This window comes from Lucilia sericata, unplaced genomic scaffold, assembly GCF_015586225.1.
Source record: "Lucilia sericata isolate MDLA Ls3-8-SP2 unplaced genomic scaffold, ASM1558622v1 Contig000698F_arrow, whole genome shotgun sequence".
Taxonomy (NCBI): Eukaryota; Metazoa; Arthropoda; class Insecta; order Diptera; family Calliphoridae; genus Lucilia; species Lucilia sericata.
Genome location: NW_023994701.1, coordinates 42,797 through 65,704, shown reverse-complemented (window position 1 = coordinate 65,704; position 22,908 = coordinate 42,797). Strand labels below are relative to the sequence as shown.

The following is a 22,908-nucleotide window of genomic DNA, read 5'->3' as shown; positions in this document are numbered from 1 at the left end:
AGAGATAGAGCTAATATAAAGATAATGTGTGATCACTTTGATTTCTTACTTAAAATCGACTTTTTGAGAGAAAACATAAAAGTCCATTTATCTTGGAAACTAGCCGAGATAGAGCTAGAATAAATATAATCTGTGATCACTTTGATTTCCCACCAAAAATCGATTTTTTGAGAGAAAACATAACAGTTCATTTATCTTGGAAACTAGCAGAGAAAAAGCCAAAATAAGGATAATTTGTGATCACTTTGATTTCGTACTTAAAATCGATTTTGTGAGTGAAAACATAAATGTCCATTTATCTTGGAAACTAGCAGAGATAGATCTAAAATAAAGATAATTTGTGATCACTCTGATTTCCTACTTAAAATCTATCTTTTGAGTGAAAACATAAAAGTCTATTTATCTTGGAAACTAGCAGAGATAGGGCCAAAATAAAGATAATCTGTGATCACTTTGATTTCCCAACAAAAATCGATTTTTTGAGAGAAAACAAAAGATAAATGGACTAAAACAATAGATAAATGGACTATCTTGGAAACTAGCAGATAATCTGTGATCACTTTGATTTAATACTTAAAATCGATTTTTCGAGTGAAAACATAAAAGTCTATTTATCTTGGAAACTAGCAGAGATAGAGCCAAAACAAAGATAATCTGCGATCACGTTGATTTCCTACTTAAAACCGATTTTTTTAATTTAAAAAATAAAAGTCCATTAATTTATTTAAAACTAGCAGAGATATAGCCAAAATTTTTTTATATAAAACTATTTTATTTCTAATTTCATTGCGATGATTGTATATTTAGGCTAATTTTCTAAAGGGGGACTTTCTATGGGAGTCTGTATCACTTAGGCTTGCATAAAATTTTGATTTAACGATTTTTCTAAAGATACTAAAGTATCAAATATCAGACTATATGCTAGACTAAGGGTTCCAAATGTATTTTAATTCGCGAATAGCACATATACAATAACATAGTAATTACATAAGTACATACATATATACAGAAGTAAATACATTCAAAAGTATTTTATGATTCTATATAGCACCACGATTATATAGCCAAGGTAAAATTAGTTCACTATGTTTACGATAACGAGCATTTGAAAACATTTGGATTTTAAATTTGATGCCAGCATCATCGTCACCAAGAAAATTGTCAAAATTTGCATTGTCATTGGGATCTAAAAGGACTGCGGCCATAACACCCACTACAGTTGATAAAGCTATAAGAACATTTAAAAATTATTATTTAAACTAAACAAGTATACAGTAACTTGTTCCGATATTAACTTACCCCATGGATGATGTTTGTGTAAACTAATGTGAATATCAGATAAAGTGGGTAACTTTTTGAAATAATTCAATAATTTAAGATTTTTCAAAAGCTCAGAGTGATAATACCTTATGAAATAATCAAAGTGTTTAATTTTCAATTCATATTTTGTAGACGATAGAAGAAAATAGTATAAATCTTGAGCAGGAGTTCCATAACGAGGTATTTGATAATCAACCAAAAAGGTTTCTTTAATTTTACCAGAGGCATCATGCTTAAACATAACATTATTGGACCAACAATCACCATGATTTAAAACATTAAATTCATTCAAATCCAACTTGGCGGTATCATAGAGTTCATCGGTTCTGCCATCTAGTTGTTCCCGCAAACGTTCATAGTATAATTCATGGCCGTCATAGGACTTTGCGCAATCTAAATGGACTTTAAACAAATTTCTAAACAAAGTTTCTGTTATATCACGTGTTTCTTCTTTGACATATCCTTCACAAATACTTCTATCATAGGGACCCTTTAAAGCGACACGATTTGCAGAAGCTGCATGCCATTGCGCCAGCTTGTTAAGCACTGAATGAGTATGTTCCATGTCTAAACCTTCCAAACGATTAACGTTTTCAAAACCTTTGGGTTTCAAATCCTCTAAAAGTATATAAGGTTGATCGGTGGAGAGTTCATAGGATTTGGCACCAAATCTCACTTCCACCCCAACATCTTTATACATTTGTTCTAATTCTGGCACTATATCACGATACATCGTAGCTTCGACATCAAATATATTATGATTTTTCATCATTTCACGAAACATTTCATTATTATTAGCTGTCTTTAACATTAGGGTGATAGATTTTGAAGAGCCATCTAAAAAAGAATAATAAACAATTGAACTTACTTTCAAGTTAATTCTTTAAAATATCTTTTTAAAAGCTTACCCTTTAATTCAATTTCAGCCTCTACACGTAGCATAATAGTGGCATAATTTTCACCAGCACTTAAAGCTCGTTTAGCTTTAAAATTCTTCGTTTGATGAAATTGAGGTTCTATTTGTTTAAAAACTGGTTCGAATAGGGAAACCTTTATCCATAATGGTATATCGTTTCCATTTACTGGCGATCCCTCATAATTAGCCATATTTATGCTAACAATATAACTGCAAAATTAATTAGTTATTACTTTAAACAATTAAAAAGCTTGATCTAACAATTTAAAGCGAATGTTCTCCCACTAAACGTAAAATTTCAACTGAGTAAAATTATTCTTTATTGTTATTATATAGAATGTTTTGTTCTTTAGCAGGTTAGCAGGGCGCTATTTAACTTAGAATGTACAATTAGTTTCGTTGATGAAAGCTTTTATATAAAAACTTAAAAAAAAGCTTTTAAATTTTGCATACATATGTACGTTTATAAATAAATAGTTTGTAAAATTTAGATTAAACAAAATTTTTTGTTTTAATTTTTTTTATTACACTTACATATGAAATGTTATTGAAATTAAATTTAAATTATTTATTGCAATCTATGAAAACTATATAATGGTCTATAGCTGTGCAAAAACGTCATGTTGGAAACCCGTTTAGAGCAGGAGTTATTAACCAAGTACATGATTTTGTTAAACATATAATTACATTAATATCGGTCAAGTGGTTTATGATTTTAAAAACCAAAGATATCGGTTGTATGTTCGATCTACAATTTAATGCTTTATTGATTAAATAAACTATGACTTGTGATTGGAATGGACCAATCCTTTTTTTGTAGTTTTTAAACCTTTATAAAAAAACAAGTAAGAATTTACAGTCGGGCATGGTCGACTAAATGATAACCAACACCAGTGTTTATGTTAACAATGTTGATTATTTGTTAATAATATTTAATTTCATTTTTACTTTAATTCGGAAATATTTTAAAAATTTGTTGATAAAGAGCAATTTCCAAAAAGAGGTGTTAAATCGGGACAGTGGGTAAATATGGTCTTATCCCTATAAATTTTGGTAAAGGAATTTATGTCTACATTAGTTATTTATGCAGAATATCATCGTGTTATTAGTGTTTATAAGTAAATTTTGACCATCAAGTCATTTACTAAAGGGGACTTTGTATGGGGGATAGGGTTAAATGAGGCCCTATCATTACGAAAATCAGCAGTATCATTAAGACTTATATATTACAAAGTTTGCCGATTTTTGAAGTGATACAAGAACATTTAACATATTTACATATATATATATGCTCAAAAGCCCTATTCGTTGGGTACAAAAGAAGAGTATGTACCAAATTTCATCCAATTATCTTGAAAATTGCGACCTGTAGAGTGCGCACAGATGGACAGACATACAGACGGACAGACAGACAGACAGACAGACAGACAGACAGACGGACGGACAAACAGACAGACAGACAGACAGACAGACAGACGGACGGACTCGACTCAGAAACTGATTCTGAGCCGATTGGTATACTTTGTAACATCCAATATTTTTGGATGTTACAAACATCAGCATAAAGGCATAACCCCATTATAGTGGTGTAGGGTATAATAAAATTAAATAAATGATTTCTGGGTACTTGAGCCAAATTTAGTTACAATTATTGTATACTTAATATGTATACAGATTTCTGCTAAATTTTTTTTTTCGCAAAGATAAATATTTTATATAATTTGAAATTCTCTTTTCATCTCGAATGTATAATTTTCGATTTACGTTATATTATGTTATTGCTTATGATTGCAGATAAAATCAACAAAAAAGTCTTCTTTCTGTTTTTGTCAAAAAGTTAATGAAAAACATGAGCATTAAAGGTAAAAGCTTGATATAAGCTTTTACCATGTACACAAATTATGAAATACTTTATCAAAATCTAACTATATGTTCAAGATAGAGATAGAATATCTATCAACTTTTAAAAAATATCACTCAAAGAAAACGAAGTAATTAAATAAGTACAATCCAAAAAATGACCTTCCCATATAAAGACGCCTAAAAGGAGTATGATTATATACAAAGGTATTTACTGATTTTGTTTAGATCTCCTGAGAGAAAAATATGAGATATGTATGTTCCATTAATGTGCCATCAACCACTGATGAATTATGTATATGGTCGTGAAGTCAGTCATGTGTACGATTTTGACATTTTGTAAATTTTACACATTTTTAAAAAAATTTTGCAAACCTGATGAAAATTGAAGTAAATATACATATGTTGGGGTTTGTTAGGATGATATTTCAATATTAAACTGTTCCCCCATTTTTCTTTTCAATTTTGTGAAAAATCAAGTCTTTTTATACCTTCCACTACCACCAGTGGTGATATATCACCACCTCTACAGAGGTTATATAAGTTCGCCATTCCGTGTCTAACACCAAGAAATATACATCTGAGACCCGAAAAAGTAATATATGTATATTCCTGATAGCAATGTCCGTCTGTCTGCCTAAAATACGCTCACGTTTTGTGTAAACATTATATGTATATGTGTATACATATGTATGTATGTACATATATATATATATGTAAATGACTCTACCAATTTTTTCCGGATCTGTCCATAATTGGTCATATCTGTAATATAAGATCCACTAAGGAAAATCGTATATTTCATTGATAAATAAAGATATCGGAATAAAATTCTGGATAAATAATTTTTTTATATATATAAATCACTCCGAATTTGTTTTCTGAATAGGTAATGATAAAATCGCGAAATATTTTATTTTATAAAATTAAACTTTTTTAAACATGCAATGGTGAAGGGTATATAAGATTCGGCTAAGGCGAATATAGAACTGTTACTTGTTTAAAAGTTTAAGGTCCCTTTAAAGAACGTACGATATATTGATATTTATATTAATATCAATGGATTTGGCCTTCGGTATGTTAGTGGTTAGTGTTCTAGTCTGGAAGACCGGTGGTGGTGGGTTCGATTCCAAACTGAGGCACTGGTCATGCATTTCTTCGGATTTGATGTATGTATACATCCTCCTGTCAAACAAAGTAAGTAACTAACTAACTAACTAACTACCGAACTAACGAGGCCTCCGGGGAGTGGAGGGGGGGTAGGGGAGGGGCGAGGCCCACCGGAGGCAGGGGGAAGGAGCGCACAACAGGCCGAGAGAGGCGAGGGGAGGGCGGCGGAGGGGAGGAGAACAGCCGCCGGGCAAAACGAACGAACGAACGAACGAACGAACGAACGAACGAACGAACGAACGAACGAAGAACGAACGAACGAACGAACGAACGAACGAACGAACGAACGAACGAACGAACGAAACGAAACGAACGAACGAACGAACGAACGAACGAACGAACGAACGAACGAACGAACGAACAACGAACGAACGAACGAACGAACGAACGAACGAACGAACGAACGAAACGAACGAACGAACGAACGAACGAACGAACGAACGAACGAACGAACGAACGAACGAACGAACGAACGAACGAACGAACGAACGAACGAACGAACGAACGAACGAAACGAACGAACGAACGAACGAACGAACGAACGAACGAACGAACGAACGAACGAACGAACGAACGAACGAACGAACAACGAACGAACGAACGAACGAACGAACGAACGAACGAACGAACGAACGAACGAACGAACGAACGAACGAACGAACGAACGAACGAACGAACGAACGAACGAACGAACGACGAACGAACGAACGAACGAACGAACGAACGAACGAACGAACGAACGAACGAACGAACGAACGAACGAACGAACGAACGAACGAAAACGAACGAACGAACGAACGAACGAAAACGAACGAAAACGAACGAACGAACGAACGAACGAACGAACGAACGAACGAACGAACGAACGAACGAACGAAACGAACGAACGAACGAACGAACGAACGAACGAACGAACGAACGAACGAACGAACGAACGAACGAACGAACGAACGAACGAACGAACGAACGAACGAACGAACGAACGAACGAACGAACGAACGAACGAACGAACGAACGAACGAACGAACGAACGAAACGAACGAACGAACGAACGGAACGAACGAAACGAACGAACGAAAAACGAACGAACTGAACGAACGAACGAACGAACGAACGAAGAACGAAGAACGAACGAACGAACGAACGAACAACTAACGATACAACGAACTAACGAAGAAGAAAAAAGAACGAAACGAAACGAACGGACGAATCGAACGAAACGAACGAGAAACGAACGAACGAACGAACGAACGAAAGAAAGTAACGAACGAAGAACGACAACGAACGAACGAACGAAAGAACAAAACGAAAAACGAGAACGAATAGAACTAACTAACTAACTAACTAACTAACTAACTAACTAACTAACTAACTAACTAACTAACTAACTAATCATAACTAACTAACTAACCTAACTAACTAACAACTCACCAATCAACTAACTTACTAATCCACTAACAAACTAATTAACTAATATCAAAATGGAGCTGAGAATCTCTACTTCAATACCAATATTAGAATCAGAAAATAATTCTGAGTCGATCGATATTTCCGTACATTACAAACATTAGCAAAAACGCAAAATACCCTTCTCACTATAATCAATATTCCCTCATCTTATTGGCGGTGTCTATAAAAAGATCACAATTATTAAATTAACAATCTATGTATTAAATACAATGAGTTTTCTTTATTAAATAATAACAATTTCCATAATATTCTATTCAATTAGATTTTTATATTAAAAGTTTAATTGAAAACTGAATTTGAAAAAAATTTACATATTTAGCTATTTTATGAATGAAACTACTCATCTACAAAACCAAAGCTTCCAATAGTTAGAAACAAAATGATTAAGCTATTGCGCTTAATGAGGAAACAAATACATATTTTATTTAAATACTTATCGAATTAGAGAGATGTCCAAATACATATAGTATTTTAAAATATACATATATGTATATAAATTGCATAATATTAAAATTCGACTACTTGAATTGTGTAGAACCTAAAACGTGCAAAAATTATAAATTTTATAATACTAATCAAATTGTGTACACCATGTTTCATAATGGAACCTAGTCACACTAATACCGCTGTATTGAAAATTAATCTGACGTCGATCGATGATCTTAATATCGATATTATAATGCAATTATTAAGATAACTTCTTAAAGAATAGCTCAAATCGTTTCATGATTTCAAATCATTTCACGGCTTCACACAGCCTCCATATAAAGATTATCATGGAATTAAACACAATTGATTGATTTTCTTATATTTGATCATTTTACCTATAATATTTGAGAATATGTTTTTCTATCTTTTGAAGCTTACTTAATAGACTTTAGCTTTATAATGTACAGACTTTATTACTTTACATACATATGCAGGATATGTCTGGTCTCATACAAATTGTAATAATATAACAATTCTTAACTAAACAATTTTCTTATTTACATTTAAATCTAAGGTTCTAAAACACCTCTACAGTTAAACCAAGGTAAAACCACTTGCAAATGCTTAGCAACAAGTTCATTGGAATACATAAATTCTTTAAATTTATCCGCTTCCTGACTATCACCAACTAGATTATCAACTGAAGCTTTATCGGAGGGATCACATAAAACGGCAGGCATGGTAACAATAGCAGAAAATAAACCTATTACCATATAGAAAATAAATGATTAATTTTGAACCCAATAGAACAGAAATACTACTTATACATACCCCATTTACCATGTTTTATAATACTCATGTATATATCCTTTAGTTTTGGTAAAGATTTTTCGTATTTCAAAAGTTTTAAATGATCTATTAAATGATCATAATAGTATTTAATCATATAATCAAATTTATTAATTTTTATAACCAACTGAGCTGATGTTATAATGAAATAAAGCAGATCTTGTGCTGGAGAACCATAACTGGGTACTTGTAAGTCTACGAAATAAGTTTCTTGCAGTTTTCCTTCGTTGTCATATTGAAACATTATATTGTTGGACCAACAATCACCATGATTTAAAACATTAAATTCTTGTTCATCTCTGGCACATTCCATGTAAAATAATTCAGTTAAATTTTCTTTTAAATCTTCCAATTGCTGTAGGTATATGACAAGATTTGGTGACTTTTTTATGGCATTAAGTAAATGTTTTAAAGAACTGTCGAGCATAGTTTTGAACACATCTTTGCCATTTTCTATAAACATACCCTTCGAATATTTGTATTCGTAGGCGCCTTTATTGTTAATTCTTACTGCTGAAGCTGCATGCCACTGAGCCATCTTTTTTAAAACTGCTTTACAGTGATCCATATCTAAACCCTCTTGTCTAGGGGCATTTTTAAAACCTCTCTTTGTTAGATCTTCCAGCAGTATATAATCCTGTTGAGTGGGCAATTTAAAGGCTCTGGCGCCAAATTTCACTTTCAAACCAATATTGGCATACATTTGCTCAAATTCTGGCACAACTTCTTGATACATACCCATTTCGGTGTTGAACATATCCCATTTGGTCATTTCTTTTTGAAAAAATTCACTATCGTGAGCCACTTTTAGCATAAAGCTTTCTTTATGGGTGTCACCATTATTAAGTAAAACATCTATTTCTACTTTTATCATAACTGTAGCGTAATTTTCTCCCGGCACTAAAGCAAGGAAAGCCTTAAAATGGAGTATTTTTTTAAAATCTCCCAAAGTTTCGTGCAAAGCATTTTCAAAGAGATTTGTTTTAATCCATTTCGGTATATTATCTGTATTTGTAGACATAGTAGGTGATAATTTTTATTGATGTGTTCTATTTGAAATTCTATTTACTACTGACATGAAATAAATTGTTTTATTAATACTAGTAATATAAAGCTCTTGAATTCTATTAATTTTGCGTTTTAAATTAGGTAATAACAATATGAGTGCTATTTGTTTGTTTTATAAATAATACTAGCTATACCCAGTGTGCTTTGCTACCCTAAATGCAGTATAAATAAAAACCCACTTAACGATTTTGAAGATTCTAACTGCAATAGTTCTCTGGATTTACAATATGTTACATATTAGAGATGCCAAGCAAATTATTGCAAGTTCGCCAATTTCTATATATCTTTAAAAAATTTGAATAATCTAACAGTTTTCAAGATATGCGAAATTTTGTATTTAATTCATAACCCATTTAACGATTTTGAAGATTCTAACTACAATATCTTTCCAGATTTTCAATATGTTACATATGAGAGCTGCCAAGCAAATTATTGCAAGTTCGCCAATTTCTATATATCTTTAAAAAATTTGAATAATCTAACAGTTTTCAAGATATGCGAAATTTTGTATTTAATTCATATATGTGGTGCCAAGCCCCATTGAAAGTCCGCCCGTTATTCTCTAAATGTTCGGATTAATGTCAAAATTCTTCAAGTAAAATTTGAAGATTCTAGCTCTAATAGTTTCTCAGATATACGAATTTTTCTATTTTATTCATATGGGGGCACCAAGCCCCCCAGATGAAATTCCGCTCTTGTTCCTCTAAAATGTTCAGATGAATATTAAAGTTCTTCGTGCAAAATTTTAAGATTCTAACTTTAATAGTTTCCAAAATAAAAGATTTTTTGTATTTAATTTATATGGGAGGTGCCACGCCCCCTAATGCTAGTCCGCCCACTTTTTGTCCTCGCCCACTTGAAATTTCAAAATAAAAAGTAGCTGTGAAAAATTCAAGAAAATCGGATCAGCCGTTTAGTAGTCTGTAACGTTCAAACATACAAACAAACACACATTCATTTTTATATATATATAGATAGATAGATAATAGTTTTTGATACCCAACAAAAGTTTTGCACTAAATTATCTTCCTAAATAGTTTATTTGATAACGAACAGTCATTACCCTCTCTATCACTTTTAAATCTATGTATTATACTATTAAACATGAAAAGAGCTATTTTGACAAAAATTTGGATTCAAATAAATTTTCTAATCGGTGATATTTTTGGAATTGTTCGACTGCGTACTTCCTAATTATCAAAATTCCTTTTTTGATAAATCTTTTTTAATAAAATCACATGATATAACAAAATAAATACAAACATACATATGTATATTTTGAAAAGGATAATGTACTCCTTTTTGTGAGTCGTTGGTTTATTTTGTAGAATTATTTTTTGCTGGGATACTGAAACATTGTAATCTCTACTAATATAACATTTGTTTTTGTAAATTTCCGTTAATAATGTAAATTTATTTTTTTACATTTGTTTAAAAAATTGTAAAAAGTTCTAATATTTACAGTTGATAGTAATATATAGAAGAAATTGAACGGGTACATTCTTATCTAAAAACGCTAAATTTCAAATAATTTAAAAATATATTTTGCTAATTTGCAGTTTGTAAATAAGCATAGCTGTGAAAAAAAAACCTATTAAAAGCAACAACAGACAGTTATAGATAGATTTTAGACAAATTTATAGACCCGAAAAGAACACACACACATTAGTGTTGTTGTTATTAGACTCCCTTTACCCAATACTATTACTCTAAATCTCTAGAAATATTTTAGATTTTATTATTAGACTTTTATAAATATAAAGTTAATTTAAACAAGTTCGAGTTCTATATTCGGTTCCGAATCTTATATACCCTTCGCCACGATGTGTTAAAAAAAACAGTCAGAACGAATTTTATTACAAAAAATCTAAAAATACGAGTTGTAAAAGAAAAATTACTAGAATGTCCCCTTTTATATGGTCTCACTTACTCCGGGCTCTATATGCTTAATTTCATGTTTCTATGTACAATATTATAGAAAATTCAAAAAGTACCTTTTGAAGAACAAAAAAGTACCAAAAAGTCCCATTTTAAAGGTTCTAATTTACTCCGGACTCTACATACTTAATTACATGTTTCTAGGTTCAATATTATTTTGAAGAATGAAAAAGTACCAAAAAGTCCCCTTTTCTCCGAGTTTTCTGAGTTCTCCGGAGTCCACATACTTAATTACATGTTTCTAGGTTCAATATTATAAAAAATTCAAATAGTACCTTTTGAAGAACGAAAAATTACCAAAAAGTCCCATTTTATAGGTTCTCATACGGGCTCTACATTCGGATCTCCCAGATATCAAAACTGGTTTCAACATACACACAGACAGACAGATAGACGGGCAGAAAAACATGGTTAAATCGACTCTACTATCTGTAAGGATCCGGAATATATTTACTTATAGGGCCGTAAAATTATTTTATAGAAATTACAAATGAAATGACACGAAGGTGAAGGGTATAAAAATCATATTGTCGTGAACATTATTTTTTGTTATAAAACGATTATAGTAGAACCGCTTTTTAAAGGAACCGTTTCTAGTGGAATCTGTTGCCGAATTGATAAAGTGAGAGCCTGTGTTTAAATTTATATGGGAGATGCAAATGCTCCAAATGTCTCATTTGAGATTTCTTGTATTTAATTCATATGGGAGGTACCATATCCCCTACAAAACGTACAACATATGAATATTCTAGTTCCTATATTTTCCCAGATGTAAAAATTTAATTCATATGGGTGGTACCATGCCCCTATTGCTAGTCGGGTTATTTTTCCGCAATTTGTTCACATGGTTTTCAGTGTTGCTCGTGCAAAATTTTAGGATTCTAGCTATAATAGTGTGCCCGATATACGATTTTTTATTATTTTTGGGAGGGACCATGCCCCCGCGCATTCTAGCTCCGATAGTTTCCCTGATATACGAATTTTTGTATTTAATTCATATGGTCAGTACCACGCCCACTTTTTATAGTCCGCCCGTATTTGTCTTAAATATTCATATTGATGTAAAAGTGGCTCCGACAAAATTTGGACACTCCAAATTTAAGATATAAGAATTATAGTATTATGGGGGATGACGCGCACACTATTTTTTATCCGCCCATTTCTGCACAAAATGTTCATATTGACACTAAAGTTTATCTTACAAAATTTGGGAACTGTAGCTGTTATAGTTTTCCAAATTTACGTCATTTGGTATTGGCAATATAGGCGTGGGATGTGCCACACCCACTATTTCTAGTTCTCCCACAAGTTCTAGCACACCCACTAGTACATATGTACATACAAACAAACCCACATTAAAATTATATATATAGATATGACGGACATTGGATCTTAAGATACCCTACGTCCATTTAGAAAATTACTTTAATGCTCATATTCATTGGAACCTCCCATATGAATTAAATATAGAAATTCGTGTATCTGAGAAACTAATAAAGCTAAAATCCCTAAATTTTGCACAAACACTCTGACATCAATGTGAACATAGCATGAATTTAATACTAAAATTGGCGTCATGAAATAACTCCCCACGAAATAACTCCCCAAAACAAAAATGAAATAACTTCCTAAAAATTTGTTCAGAAGCAAAAACAACGAAATTTGGGGATTTAATTCGTTTTTTGGGGTATTATTTCACATTTAAAATGAGGAGTTATTTCATTATGAAATAATTCCTCAAAATTCAAAAATGAAATAAATCCCTAAAAATATTTTTGGGGAGTTATTTCATTACCTTACTTTTATCACACGAAATAAAAAATATATGTCTGATAACCGGCCTTCGGCGGCGCAAAGGTTTTATCCTTTGGGTACACTGGACAACGCCTTCGCTAAGAATACACCCTCCTTGTATCAAGAGTGTTCGGCTTTACGCCGGCTATTTCGGAAATCTTTACTAAGCGAAGCCGGTGTTGGTCATATTATAGAGTGGTAAATCATTGCGTCCGACCGTAGGCCGGCTATTTAGGAAATATTTACTAAGCGAAGCCGTTGTTGGACATACCATAGAGTAAAAAGTCCATGCGCCCGGCCGCAGGCCGTCTATTTAGGAAATCTTTATTAAGCGATTAAACTGAAATGCATTAAACTTTGAAGCCCCACTCGAAAGTATGAGCGACCTACTTTTTTTAGAAATGTCACTAAAACCGACTTGTTCCATAATTTGTTATTTTTAAATGGGAACTTATTTCATTTTAAAATTAGGGATTTGTTTCATATGATATAAATCCCCAAAAATGGGGTGTTATTTCATTTTAATTTAGGAAGTTATTTCATTTCGTTGGGGCTTTTTTTCATTTTTAAATTGGGGAATTATTTCATAATGAAATAAGTTCCCAAATTTGAGGACTTATTTCATTTTTGTTTTGGGGAGTTATTTCATGACGCCACTAAAATTCGTATTTATGGAAATCTATTAGAGAATTTTCCAAATTTGCATGAAGAACTCTGACATTTATGTGAACCTTCGGACAAAATGGGGGACTTTTATTGAAGGTCCCCCATTTTGCATATGAGGGCTTGCACCTCTAATATGAATTAATCGGGATAAGTGAATTTTGGGGGATAGGGTCAAATGAGGCCCGATCATTACGAAAATCAGCAGTATCATTAAGACTTATATAAAACTACGTTTCTATTTTTGGAGTGATACAAAAACATTTAACATATTTATGAGCTCAAAAACCCTATTCGGGCGGTACGGTTGTATGGGGGCTATACGAAATTATTTCAACCATTTTCAATAGGATTCGTCCTTGGGTCAAAAGAAGAGTATGTGTCAAAATTTAATCTAATTATATTGAAAATTGCGTAAAGTGCGCACAAGGTTTACATGGACACACAGACGGACATAGCTCAGAAAGTGATTCTGAGCCGATTGGTATACTTTAAGATGGATGTAGGACCAATATTTTTGGGTGTTACAAACATCAGCACAAACGCATAATACCCTCCACACTATAGTGGTGTAGGGTATAAAAACAGCTTATAAGTGCAGAGTATTAAATATTCGGCATTGCTGAACATGCTTTAGTTAAGGTTCCTACTATGAGAATGAAACTAATTTAACTTTTAAACTCTTGAATATAATTAAATTTAGATACTTATAAGTACATATCATATACTATCTTTTATTAAAAACAAGCTTTTCATAACTAAAACAATTATAGTAAAACATTTATCGCAGAATAAAAGCAAACAAAGCATCATTACTCGTACGTAGGTAAAACTCATTGAAATTCTATTAAATAAGTTGTTAGTTGCAAATATCTCAAAAATGTAAAACATTTTAAATTCAGTTGTTGCTTAAAAGCTTAACTGAAAACACACACGTTATATATTAAGATACAATCGCGTTTAACAGCCAATAAATAAAAAAATTTAACAAAAACACACAATGGCTAATACAGACATAGTACCCGCTTGGATTGAGGCTAAATTATTCGAAAAAGTTTTACGCGAAACTGTTAAAGATTTTCAAGAAATAAAAGAGTTTAAAGTTTTTCCCGCTTTAGCTCCAGGTGAAAACTATGCCACTGTCATGCTAAAAGTACAAGCCGATGTTCTGCTTACAACTGGTTCAGTAAAACGACAAACATTCATGCTAAAAGTGGCCCATGACAGTGAACTGTATCGTAATGAAATGTCTAAATGGGGTATGTTCGTCACAGAGTCTGGCATGTATCGTGATATTAAACCAGAATTTGAAAGACTTTATGCAGATGCTGGTCTTGATGTACAATTTGGTGCTAAGGGCTATGAATTGTCAGTTGACAAGGAATATATTTTATTGGAAGATCTTTCGCAGAGAGGTTTTAAAAATGCCAAAAGACAAGATTGTCTAGATCTGGAACATTGTAAGGCAGTGTTAAAGAAAATAGCTCAATTTCATGCAGCCTCTGCTGTAAGAGTAGAACAAAAAGGTATGTTTGAGAAAACCTATCTACATGGATTTTTAAACGAAGATAGTAAAAATTTCTGTAAAATCATATTCGATACCTCCATACCACATCTTATGAAAACTATAGTAAAATTAGAAAACCATCACGATTACTATGAACAAATTAAAAGTTTTGTAATTAATATAACCGACACAATGTTTGAAAACAATTCATTAGATGATAATGAATTTAATGTTTTAAATCATGGTGATTGTTGGGCCAACAATATAATGTTTCAATATGATAATGAGGGTAACTTAAAGGAAACCTATTTAGTGGACTTACAAATGCCACGCTATGGCTCTCCCGCTCAAGATCTATTATATTTTATTATATCATCTGCTCATATAGATATAAAAACTCAACAATTTGATTACATGATAAAGTACTATTATGACAATTTAATTGAACATTTACAATTATTAAAATATACAAAACCTCTGCCTAAATTACGTGATATACATACTGCTTTAATTAAACATGGTATATGGGGTATGTAAATAATCGCACTGAATAATTATAAATTTATATAATATCTAATTAATTCTTCTTAGGTTTTTTAACCGTTATCACCATTATGGGTGCGGTGTTATGTGATCCTACCAGTACAGCAAATATTGATAATTTTGTTGGTTCTTCTGAGGAGGGTGATACATTTAAGGAAATGTTATATTCAAATGAACGTTATGTCCAACATCTGAAAGTTGTCTTACCATGGTTGTGCTATCGAGGAGCCTTTGAAAATGAATAAAAATTAATTTGTTTTAAACAAAAAAATGTATTTAAAGAAAACGATGTTATAATACAGAAAGTGTTTTATTAAGATTTTTAAAGGAAAAAACAAATTGGAGGTATTCTTTATTTAAAAATTTACGATTAAAAGGCCGTAACGGTACGAGGGTTTTTAGTTGATATGGGGCTAGATGTAATAATGGAACGATTTCAATCCATATCAATAGTATTACGCATGCCAAATTTCAAAAATTATCTTTAAAACTCCGATCTGTACTTTCCTTAAAGTTACACCAATCGGAATCATAATCACTTTCCTAGGAAATTTATCTACATACATATGTATGTACATCTGTCCCTATGTTGTGTTCTTTCGGTGCCCCGTGGATCATTGTTTTGTGTTAATAATTGCACAGATAGATAGATAGATAGATAGATAGATAGATAGATAGATAGATAGATAGATAGATAGATAGCTAGTAGATAGATAGATAGATAGATAGATAGATAGATAGCTAGAGATAGATAGATAGATAGATAGATAGATAGATAGATAGATAGATAGATAGATAGATAGATAGATAGAAGATAGATAGATAGATAGAATAGATAGATAGATAGATAGATAGATAGATAGATAGATAGATAGATAGATAGATAGATAGATAGATAGATAGATAGATAGATAGATAGATAGATAGATAGATAGATAGATAGATAGATAGATAGATAGATAGATAGATAGATAGATAGATAGATAGATAGATAGATAGATAGATAGATAGATAGTTAGATAGATAGATAGATAGATAGATAGATAGATAGATAGATAGATAGATAGATAGATAGATAGATAGATAGATAGATAGATAGATAGATAGATAGATAGATAGATAGATAGATAGATAGATAGATAGATAGATAGATAGATAGATAGATAGATAGATAGATAGATAGATAGATAGATAGATAGATAGATAGATAGATAGATAGATAGATAAGATAGATAGATAGATAGATAGATAGATAGATAGATAGATAGATAGATAGATAGATAGATAGATAGATAGATAGATAGATAGATAGATAGATAGATAGATAGATAGATAGATAGATAGATAGATAGATAGATAGATAGATAGATAGATAGATAGATAGATAGATAGATAGATAGATAGATAGATAGATAGATAGATAGATAGATAGATAGATAGATAGATAGATAGATAGATAGATAGATAGATAGATAGATAGATAGATAGATAGATAGATAGATAGATAGATAGATAGATAGATAGATAGATAGATAGATAGATAGATAGATAGATAGATAGATAGATAGATAGATAGATAGATAGATAGATAGATAGATAGATAGATAGATAGATAGATAGATAGATAGATAGATAGATAGATAGATAGATAGATAGATAGATAGATAGATAGATAGATAGATAGATAGATAGATAGATAGATAGATAGATAGATAGATAGATAGATAGATAGATAGATAGATAGATAGATAGATAGATAGATAGATAGATAGATAGATAGATAGATAGATAGATAGATAGATAGATAGATAGATAGATAGATAGATAGATAGATAGATAGAATAGATAGATAGATAGATAGATAGATAGATAGATAGATAGATAGATAGATAGATAGATAGATAGATAGATAGATAGATAGATAGATAGATAGATAGATAGATAGATAGATAGATAGATAGATAGATAGATAGATAGATAGATAGATAGATAGATAGATAGATAGATAGATAGATAGATAGATAGATAGATAGATAGATAGATAGATAGATAGATAGATAGATAGATAGATAGATAGATAGATAGATAGATAGATAGATAGATAGATAGATAGATAGATAGATAGATAGATAGATAGATAGATAGATAGATAGATAGATAGATAGATAGATAGATAGATAGATAGATAGATAGATAGATAGATAGATAGATAGATAGATAGATAGATAGATAGATAGATAGATAGATAGATAGATAGATAGATAGATAGATAGATAGATAGATAGATAGATAGATAGATAGATAGATAGATAGATAGATAGATAGATAGATAGATAGATAGATAGATAGATAGATAGATAGATAGATAGATAGATAGATAGATAGATAGATAGATAGATAGATAGATAGATAGATAGATAGATAGATAGATAGATAGATAGATAGATAGATAGATAGATAGATAGATAGATAGATAGATAGATAGATAGATAGATAGATAGATAGATAGATAGATAGATAGATAGATAGATAGATAGATAGATAGATAGATAGATAGATAGATAGATAGATAGATAGATAGATAGATAGATAGATAGATAGATAGATAGATAGATAGATAGATAGATAGATAGATAGATAGATAGATAGATAGATAGATAGATAGATAGATAGATAGATAGATAGATAGATAGATAGATAGATAGATAGATAGATAGATAGATAGATAGATAGATAGATAGATAGATAGATAGATAGATAGATAGATATTATTATTAACATTTAAAATATATTTTTATAGCTACAATCAAAATATGAAAGGTGTCATGGTTTCGTCATCGAAATAATAACTGTAGATCCACAACATATTATAAGATAATGGAAATGACATTTCTATCATTCAAAAATAATTTTGCTTAGTCAAGAACAAAATCAAATATAATATTTCTTTAAATTTGTACATCATTCTTATAATCATAAACATTGTTGAAAAGATTATATAAAATGACAAGCAATTTTCCAATAAGATATTTACGCTGAAGTTTAAAGAAATTAAATTAGAGAGCAAATTATAACACTCATTAAATTTAATTATTTTTATACCACTCACCACTATCAGTGGTAATAAATTTTGTCATTCCTTGTGTTCCAGGTCCTTATGAAATTCTGTGTCGTTAATAGATTTGTTTTGAAATCTAATAAGGATCAATATTTTTATAAGTTACAACAAAAATAAAAAAGTCCGTATACATACATATCTTTTGATTATAGGTATAAAAGTATGATGGGTTTTACTATCGATATTTCGTTGCGTTGCACACATTCAAGATTCTCTCATATATTTCTCTTGTACATATAATTTTACTCTTAAATTTTAACTGCGAATATATTCGAACTTATGTGTGAATGTAGCTTGCTAGTGAAAAGGGAATCCCCACAAAATGCCTATGAATAATTTGGTGATTTTTTTTTTTAATTTTGCCAAAATATTATTCCATAAGTGTAGTTGTAATAAGTTTTTTAACAAGAATATGTTTTTATGGAGAAATAACTTATGTGTTTAAGATATTAAAGTGCAAGAAAATTTGTTCTGTAGTCACGATATTTGAATTCATTAAAACAATGTGCACTGCAACTTTTTTTCATAAAAGTTAATTTTATTTTATTTACAAGGTTATGACGTTGAAAATAAGTGAATTTACTTTGAATATCAATTTAAGATATTTTGCATAGTCATTCATTAGCCGGTTTCAGAGAACAATTTGCATAAACATATACAATGATTATGAAAGGTATAACGATTTGTTCATTCCGTTTGCAACACATCGAAATGTTGATATTAGAGCTATATGTGTGCATGTATGTATGTATATTACAGAGTCCCGATGAACAGCCTTTTTAGGAATCTCATATAGGAATACATCGCAATCGATTCTTATTATCTGTCTACTTTTTTAAGTTTAGTTCTGATTTGCCTATCAATTATAAGGTTCATTTGAATCAGAGAAATGATCTGCTATAATAACGCAATTAAAAGAGCAATATTAAAGCATTATAAATGTTAACTGTTGGATTATATTTTATAAATATTTATTGGTACTAAAAATTTGTAAATATTTTTATTTAATTAAAAAAAGCAATAAACACAGTTCAAAAATTTAATTATTTAACAAGAAAATACTATAATTTTATAACTACGTAAGTACTCATCTCATTTCTTATCTATTTGAAAAACTTATTGCAATTAATTATAACTAACCGTAGAAAACAATTAATAACTTTTTAAAACAAAAGTTTTAATTACCACTAACAATCTAGAAGACCTTTATATAATAGCCAAGGAAATATAGCTTCCATATGTTTACGATAACGGGGATTCGAATACATTTGTTTCTTAAAATTAACGCCTTCCTCTGAGTCATTTATAAAATTATCTAAACTGGCATTATCGGTAGGATCACAGAGAACGGCAGCCATAACATTAGTAGTTGTCATATAACCTATAGAACGAAATAACTGAAAATTTTAACTAATTTTGAAATGAAAAATTTCTTAAAAAACTTACCGAATATTCCATATTTTAAAATCATTTGATGCATTTCCTTTAAACTAGGTATGGCTTTACTATAGTTGAGCACTTTTAAACTTTCAACTAAATTATCATGATAGAATTTAATAAAATAATCAAATTCTTTTAATTTAATTTCCAATTTTGTGGATGATAAGAGAAAATACATAAGATCCTGGGCTGGGGTGGCATAACGTGGCATTTGAAAATCAATTAGATAAGTCTCTGCTACATTTCCTTGATCATCATATTTAAACATGATATTGTTTGACCAACAGTCACCATGATTTAAAACATTAAACTCATTTGGATCGGCGTCTACATGCTTAAAGATTTCATCAGTTATTTGATTTTGCAATTTTACAACTTTCTCATAATACAATTCCGAGTTGTTGTACTCTTTAACACATTCCAAAAGTGTTTTTGTACTACCATCGAACATGGCTTTTATTAGATCATAACCTTCTGGTTTTATATAAGCTGTACAATATTCTCTAGGATAGGCTCCTTTCTGGGTAACCCTCACTGCTGAGGCCGCATGCCATTGTGCTAATTTTTTCAATACACTTTTAGTATGTTCCATATCTAGGCCATCTAAACGATTGGTATTTTTAAAACCTTGTTCCTTAAGATTTTCCAATAGAATGTAGTTTTGTTGGATGGGCAATTTATAGGATTTGGCACCAAATCTCACCTTGATACCCGCATCTGCATATATTTGTTCAAATTCTGGTACAAAGTTACGATACATACCGGCTTCAATAGCAAAGACATCATGATTTTTCATTAGTTCTTCGAAAACTTCACTTTCATGAGCAATTTTTAACATGAAAGTAATGGGTTTAGTAGAGGCATCTGAAAGATAAGTTTTCTATAATTAATTTTAGTTTAATTCGAAGATTCGTTTTTGTACGCCTAGGGAACTTTGTAAAAGCAAGGATCGATTTTATTAATCATCTGAAAGATGAAGAGATATTGATTAATCGAGTAATATAAAAGTTTTCAAATAATTTCTCTAAACAACATTTTCCAAAATGTCTCCAAAAACTTTCTAAAAATTGTTTGAATATAGATCAGTCTATAGTCTGGACTATAAATCAGTTTTTAGTCTTGACTATAGATCAGTCTATTGTCATGACTATAAATCAGTCTATTGTCGTGCTTATAGATCAGTTTATAGTCTCGACTACAGATAAGGCTATTTATAGTCTTGAATATAAATCAGTCTATAGTCTCGACTACAGATAAGGCTATATTAAGAATTGACTATAAATTTGTCAGAACTACAGAACAGTATAGTATTGACTAAATATCAGTCTATACTCTTGACTATATATCAGTCTATAGTCTTGACTATGGATCAGTAAATAGTATTGACTATGGATCTTTTTATAGTCTTGACTATGGATCATTCTATATTCTAAAGTCTCGACTAAAGATCAGCCTACAGTCTTGATTATAGATAACTCTATAGTCTTGACTACAGATCAGTCCATAGTATTGACCATAGATCATTCTACAGACTTGGCTATAGATCATTCTATAGTCTTGACTATAGATTAGTCTACAGCCTTTACTAAAGATCAGTCTATTGTCTTGACTATATATCATTTTATAGTCTTGACTACAAGTCAGTATATAGTCTTGACTATAAATCATTCTATAGTCTGAACTATAGACCAATCTATAGTCTTGACTATAGATCAGTCTATAGTCTTGACTATAGATCAGTCTATAGTCGTTACTATAGATCTGTATATAGATCATTCTATAGTCTTACTATAGATCATAATCTGGACTTTAGGTCAGTCTATAGTCTTGACCATAGATCATTCTAAGGTCTTAACTATAGATCAGTCTATAATCTTGAGTATAAATCAGTCTATAGTCTTGAGTATAGATCATTCTGTAGTCTTGATTATAAATAAGTCTATAGTCTTGACCATAGATCAGTCTACAGTCTTGACTATAGATCTAAAGTCTTTATTATAGATCTGTCTATAATTTTCACTATACATCAGTCTGTAGTCTTAACTATACATCAGTCAATAGCATTGACTATAGATCAGTCTATAATCTGGACTTAAGATCAGTCTAGTCTAGACTATAAATCAATCTATTATTAATCTCGAATCGATGGGACCTGTGCCACCTCCAAAGTTAAATATTTAACCATCCATATTTACCTTTCAACTTCATTAAAATTTCCACTTTTAACATAACAGTAGCATAGTTTTCTCCAGGTGCTAAAGCATTATCAACACTAAAATGTTCTATTTCCGAAAAATCAGTCTGTAAACTTTTTAAAAGATCTTCGAAGAGTTCCGGCTTAATCCATGATGGAAATTTAGTTTGTTTAATATTAGTATTTTTATTGTTATTGTCACTCATACTGTAGTTGTTATTTTTGTTTATCTTATTCGTAAACAATTTAAAAAGCTTATTTAAAAAATATATATAAACCACTTCGGTTATACTATGACAACGATCGAATGTAAACTAAATTTTTATTAACAGGTATATCTCAAATATATCAATCAAAAGCTGTCTGTGTTTTACGTAATTTCATAACATATTTAAAAGCTTTTAATATATTTATGCTTTTTGAAAAGCTTTATTTTATACTTAATTAAATATGTTTATGAAACTCATTGCTCGAATTTTGATTTGATGATAATATTTATTAAAAAGTTACTGAGAAACTTATTATTAATGATAGAGAGTAACATTCTGATTTACAAAATGCTCTCGTTAAATTAATAGCGTCATCGTTTCACTTGAGATTAATTATGTCTAATAGTCTTGTCGTTTTGA

The 22,908-nt window shown here is 30.5% G+C and overlaps 4 protein-coding genes across 5 annotated transcripts; 1 reads left to right on the top strand and 3 right to left on the bottom strand.

The window, feature by feature from the left end:
- Positions 1–751: 751 nt before the first annotated feature.
- Positions 752–2,618, bottom strand: LOC119607493. The gene is made up of 4 exons (XM_037961434.1): positions 2,498–2,618; positions 2,229–2,446; positions 1,300–2,157; positions 752–1,228 (listed from the first exon to the last, which is right to left on the bottom strand). Exons 2-4 carry the CDS (start codon positions 2,425–2,427, stop codon positions 1,041–1,043), a joined length of 1,245 nt encoding a protein of 414 aa, XP_037817362.1. The 5' UTR covers positions 2,428–2,446; positions 2,498–2,618; the 3' UTR covers positions 752–1,040.
- A 4,914-nt stretch (positions 2,619–7,532) lies between these two features.
- LOC119607503 lies at positions 7,533–9,087 on the bottom strand. Its single transcript, XM_037961447.1, has 2 exons — positions 7,997–9,087; positions 7,533–7,928 (listed from the first exon to the last, which is right to left on the bottom strand). Exons 1-2 carry the CDS (start codon positions 9,033–9,035, stop codon positions 7,735–7,737), a joined length of 1,233 nt encoding a protein of 410 aa, XP_037817375.1. The 5' UTR covers positions 9,036–9,087; the 3' UTR covers positions 7,533–7,734.
- A 5,257-nt stretch (positions 9,088–14,344) lies between these two features.
- LOC119607511 lies at positions 14,345–15,813 on the top strand. Its single transcript, XM_037961455.1, has 2 exons — positions 14,345–15,513; positions 15,576–15,813. The coding sequence occupies exons 1-2, from the start codon at positions 14,478–14,480 to the stop codon at positions 15,770–15,772; spliced, it is 1,233 nt and encodes a 410-aa protein (XP_037817383.1). The 5' UTR covers positions 14,345–14,477; the 3' UTR covers positions 15,773–15,813.
- Positions 15,814–19,620: 3,807 nt separating this feature from the next.
- On the bottom strand, positions 19,621–22,579 carry LOC119607514. Of its 2 annotated transcripts, none has more exons than XM_037961458.1 (3): positions 22,281–22,579; positions 20,092–20,949; positions 19,621–20,026 (listed from the first exon to the last, which is right to left on the bottom strand). In XM_037961458.1, the coding sequence occupies exons 1-3, from the start codon at positions 22,483–22,485 to the stop codon at positions 19,833–19,835; spliced, it is 1,257 nt and encodes a 418-aa protein (XP_037817386.1). In that variant the 5' UTR covers positions 22,486–22,579; the 3' UTR covers positions 19,621–19,832. The 2 variants fall into 2 exon arrangements, with proteins under 2 accessions (XP_037817386.1, XP_037817387.1); XM_037961459.1 differs by having other exon boundaries at positions 20,092–21,051; positions 22,281–22,416.
- Positions 22,580–22,908: the final 329 nt, after the last annotated feature.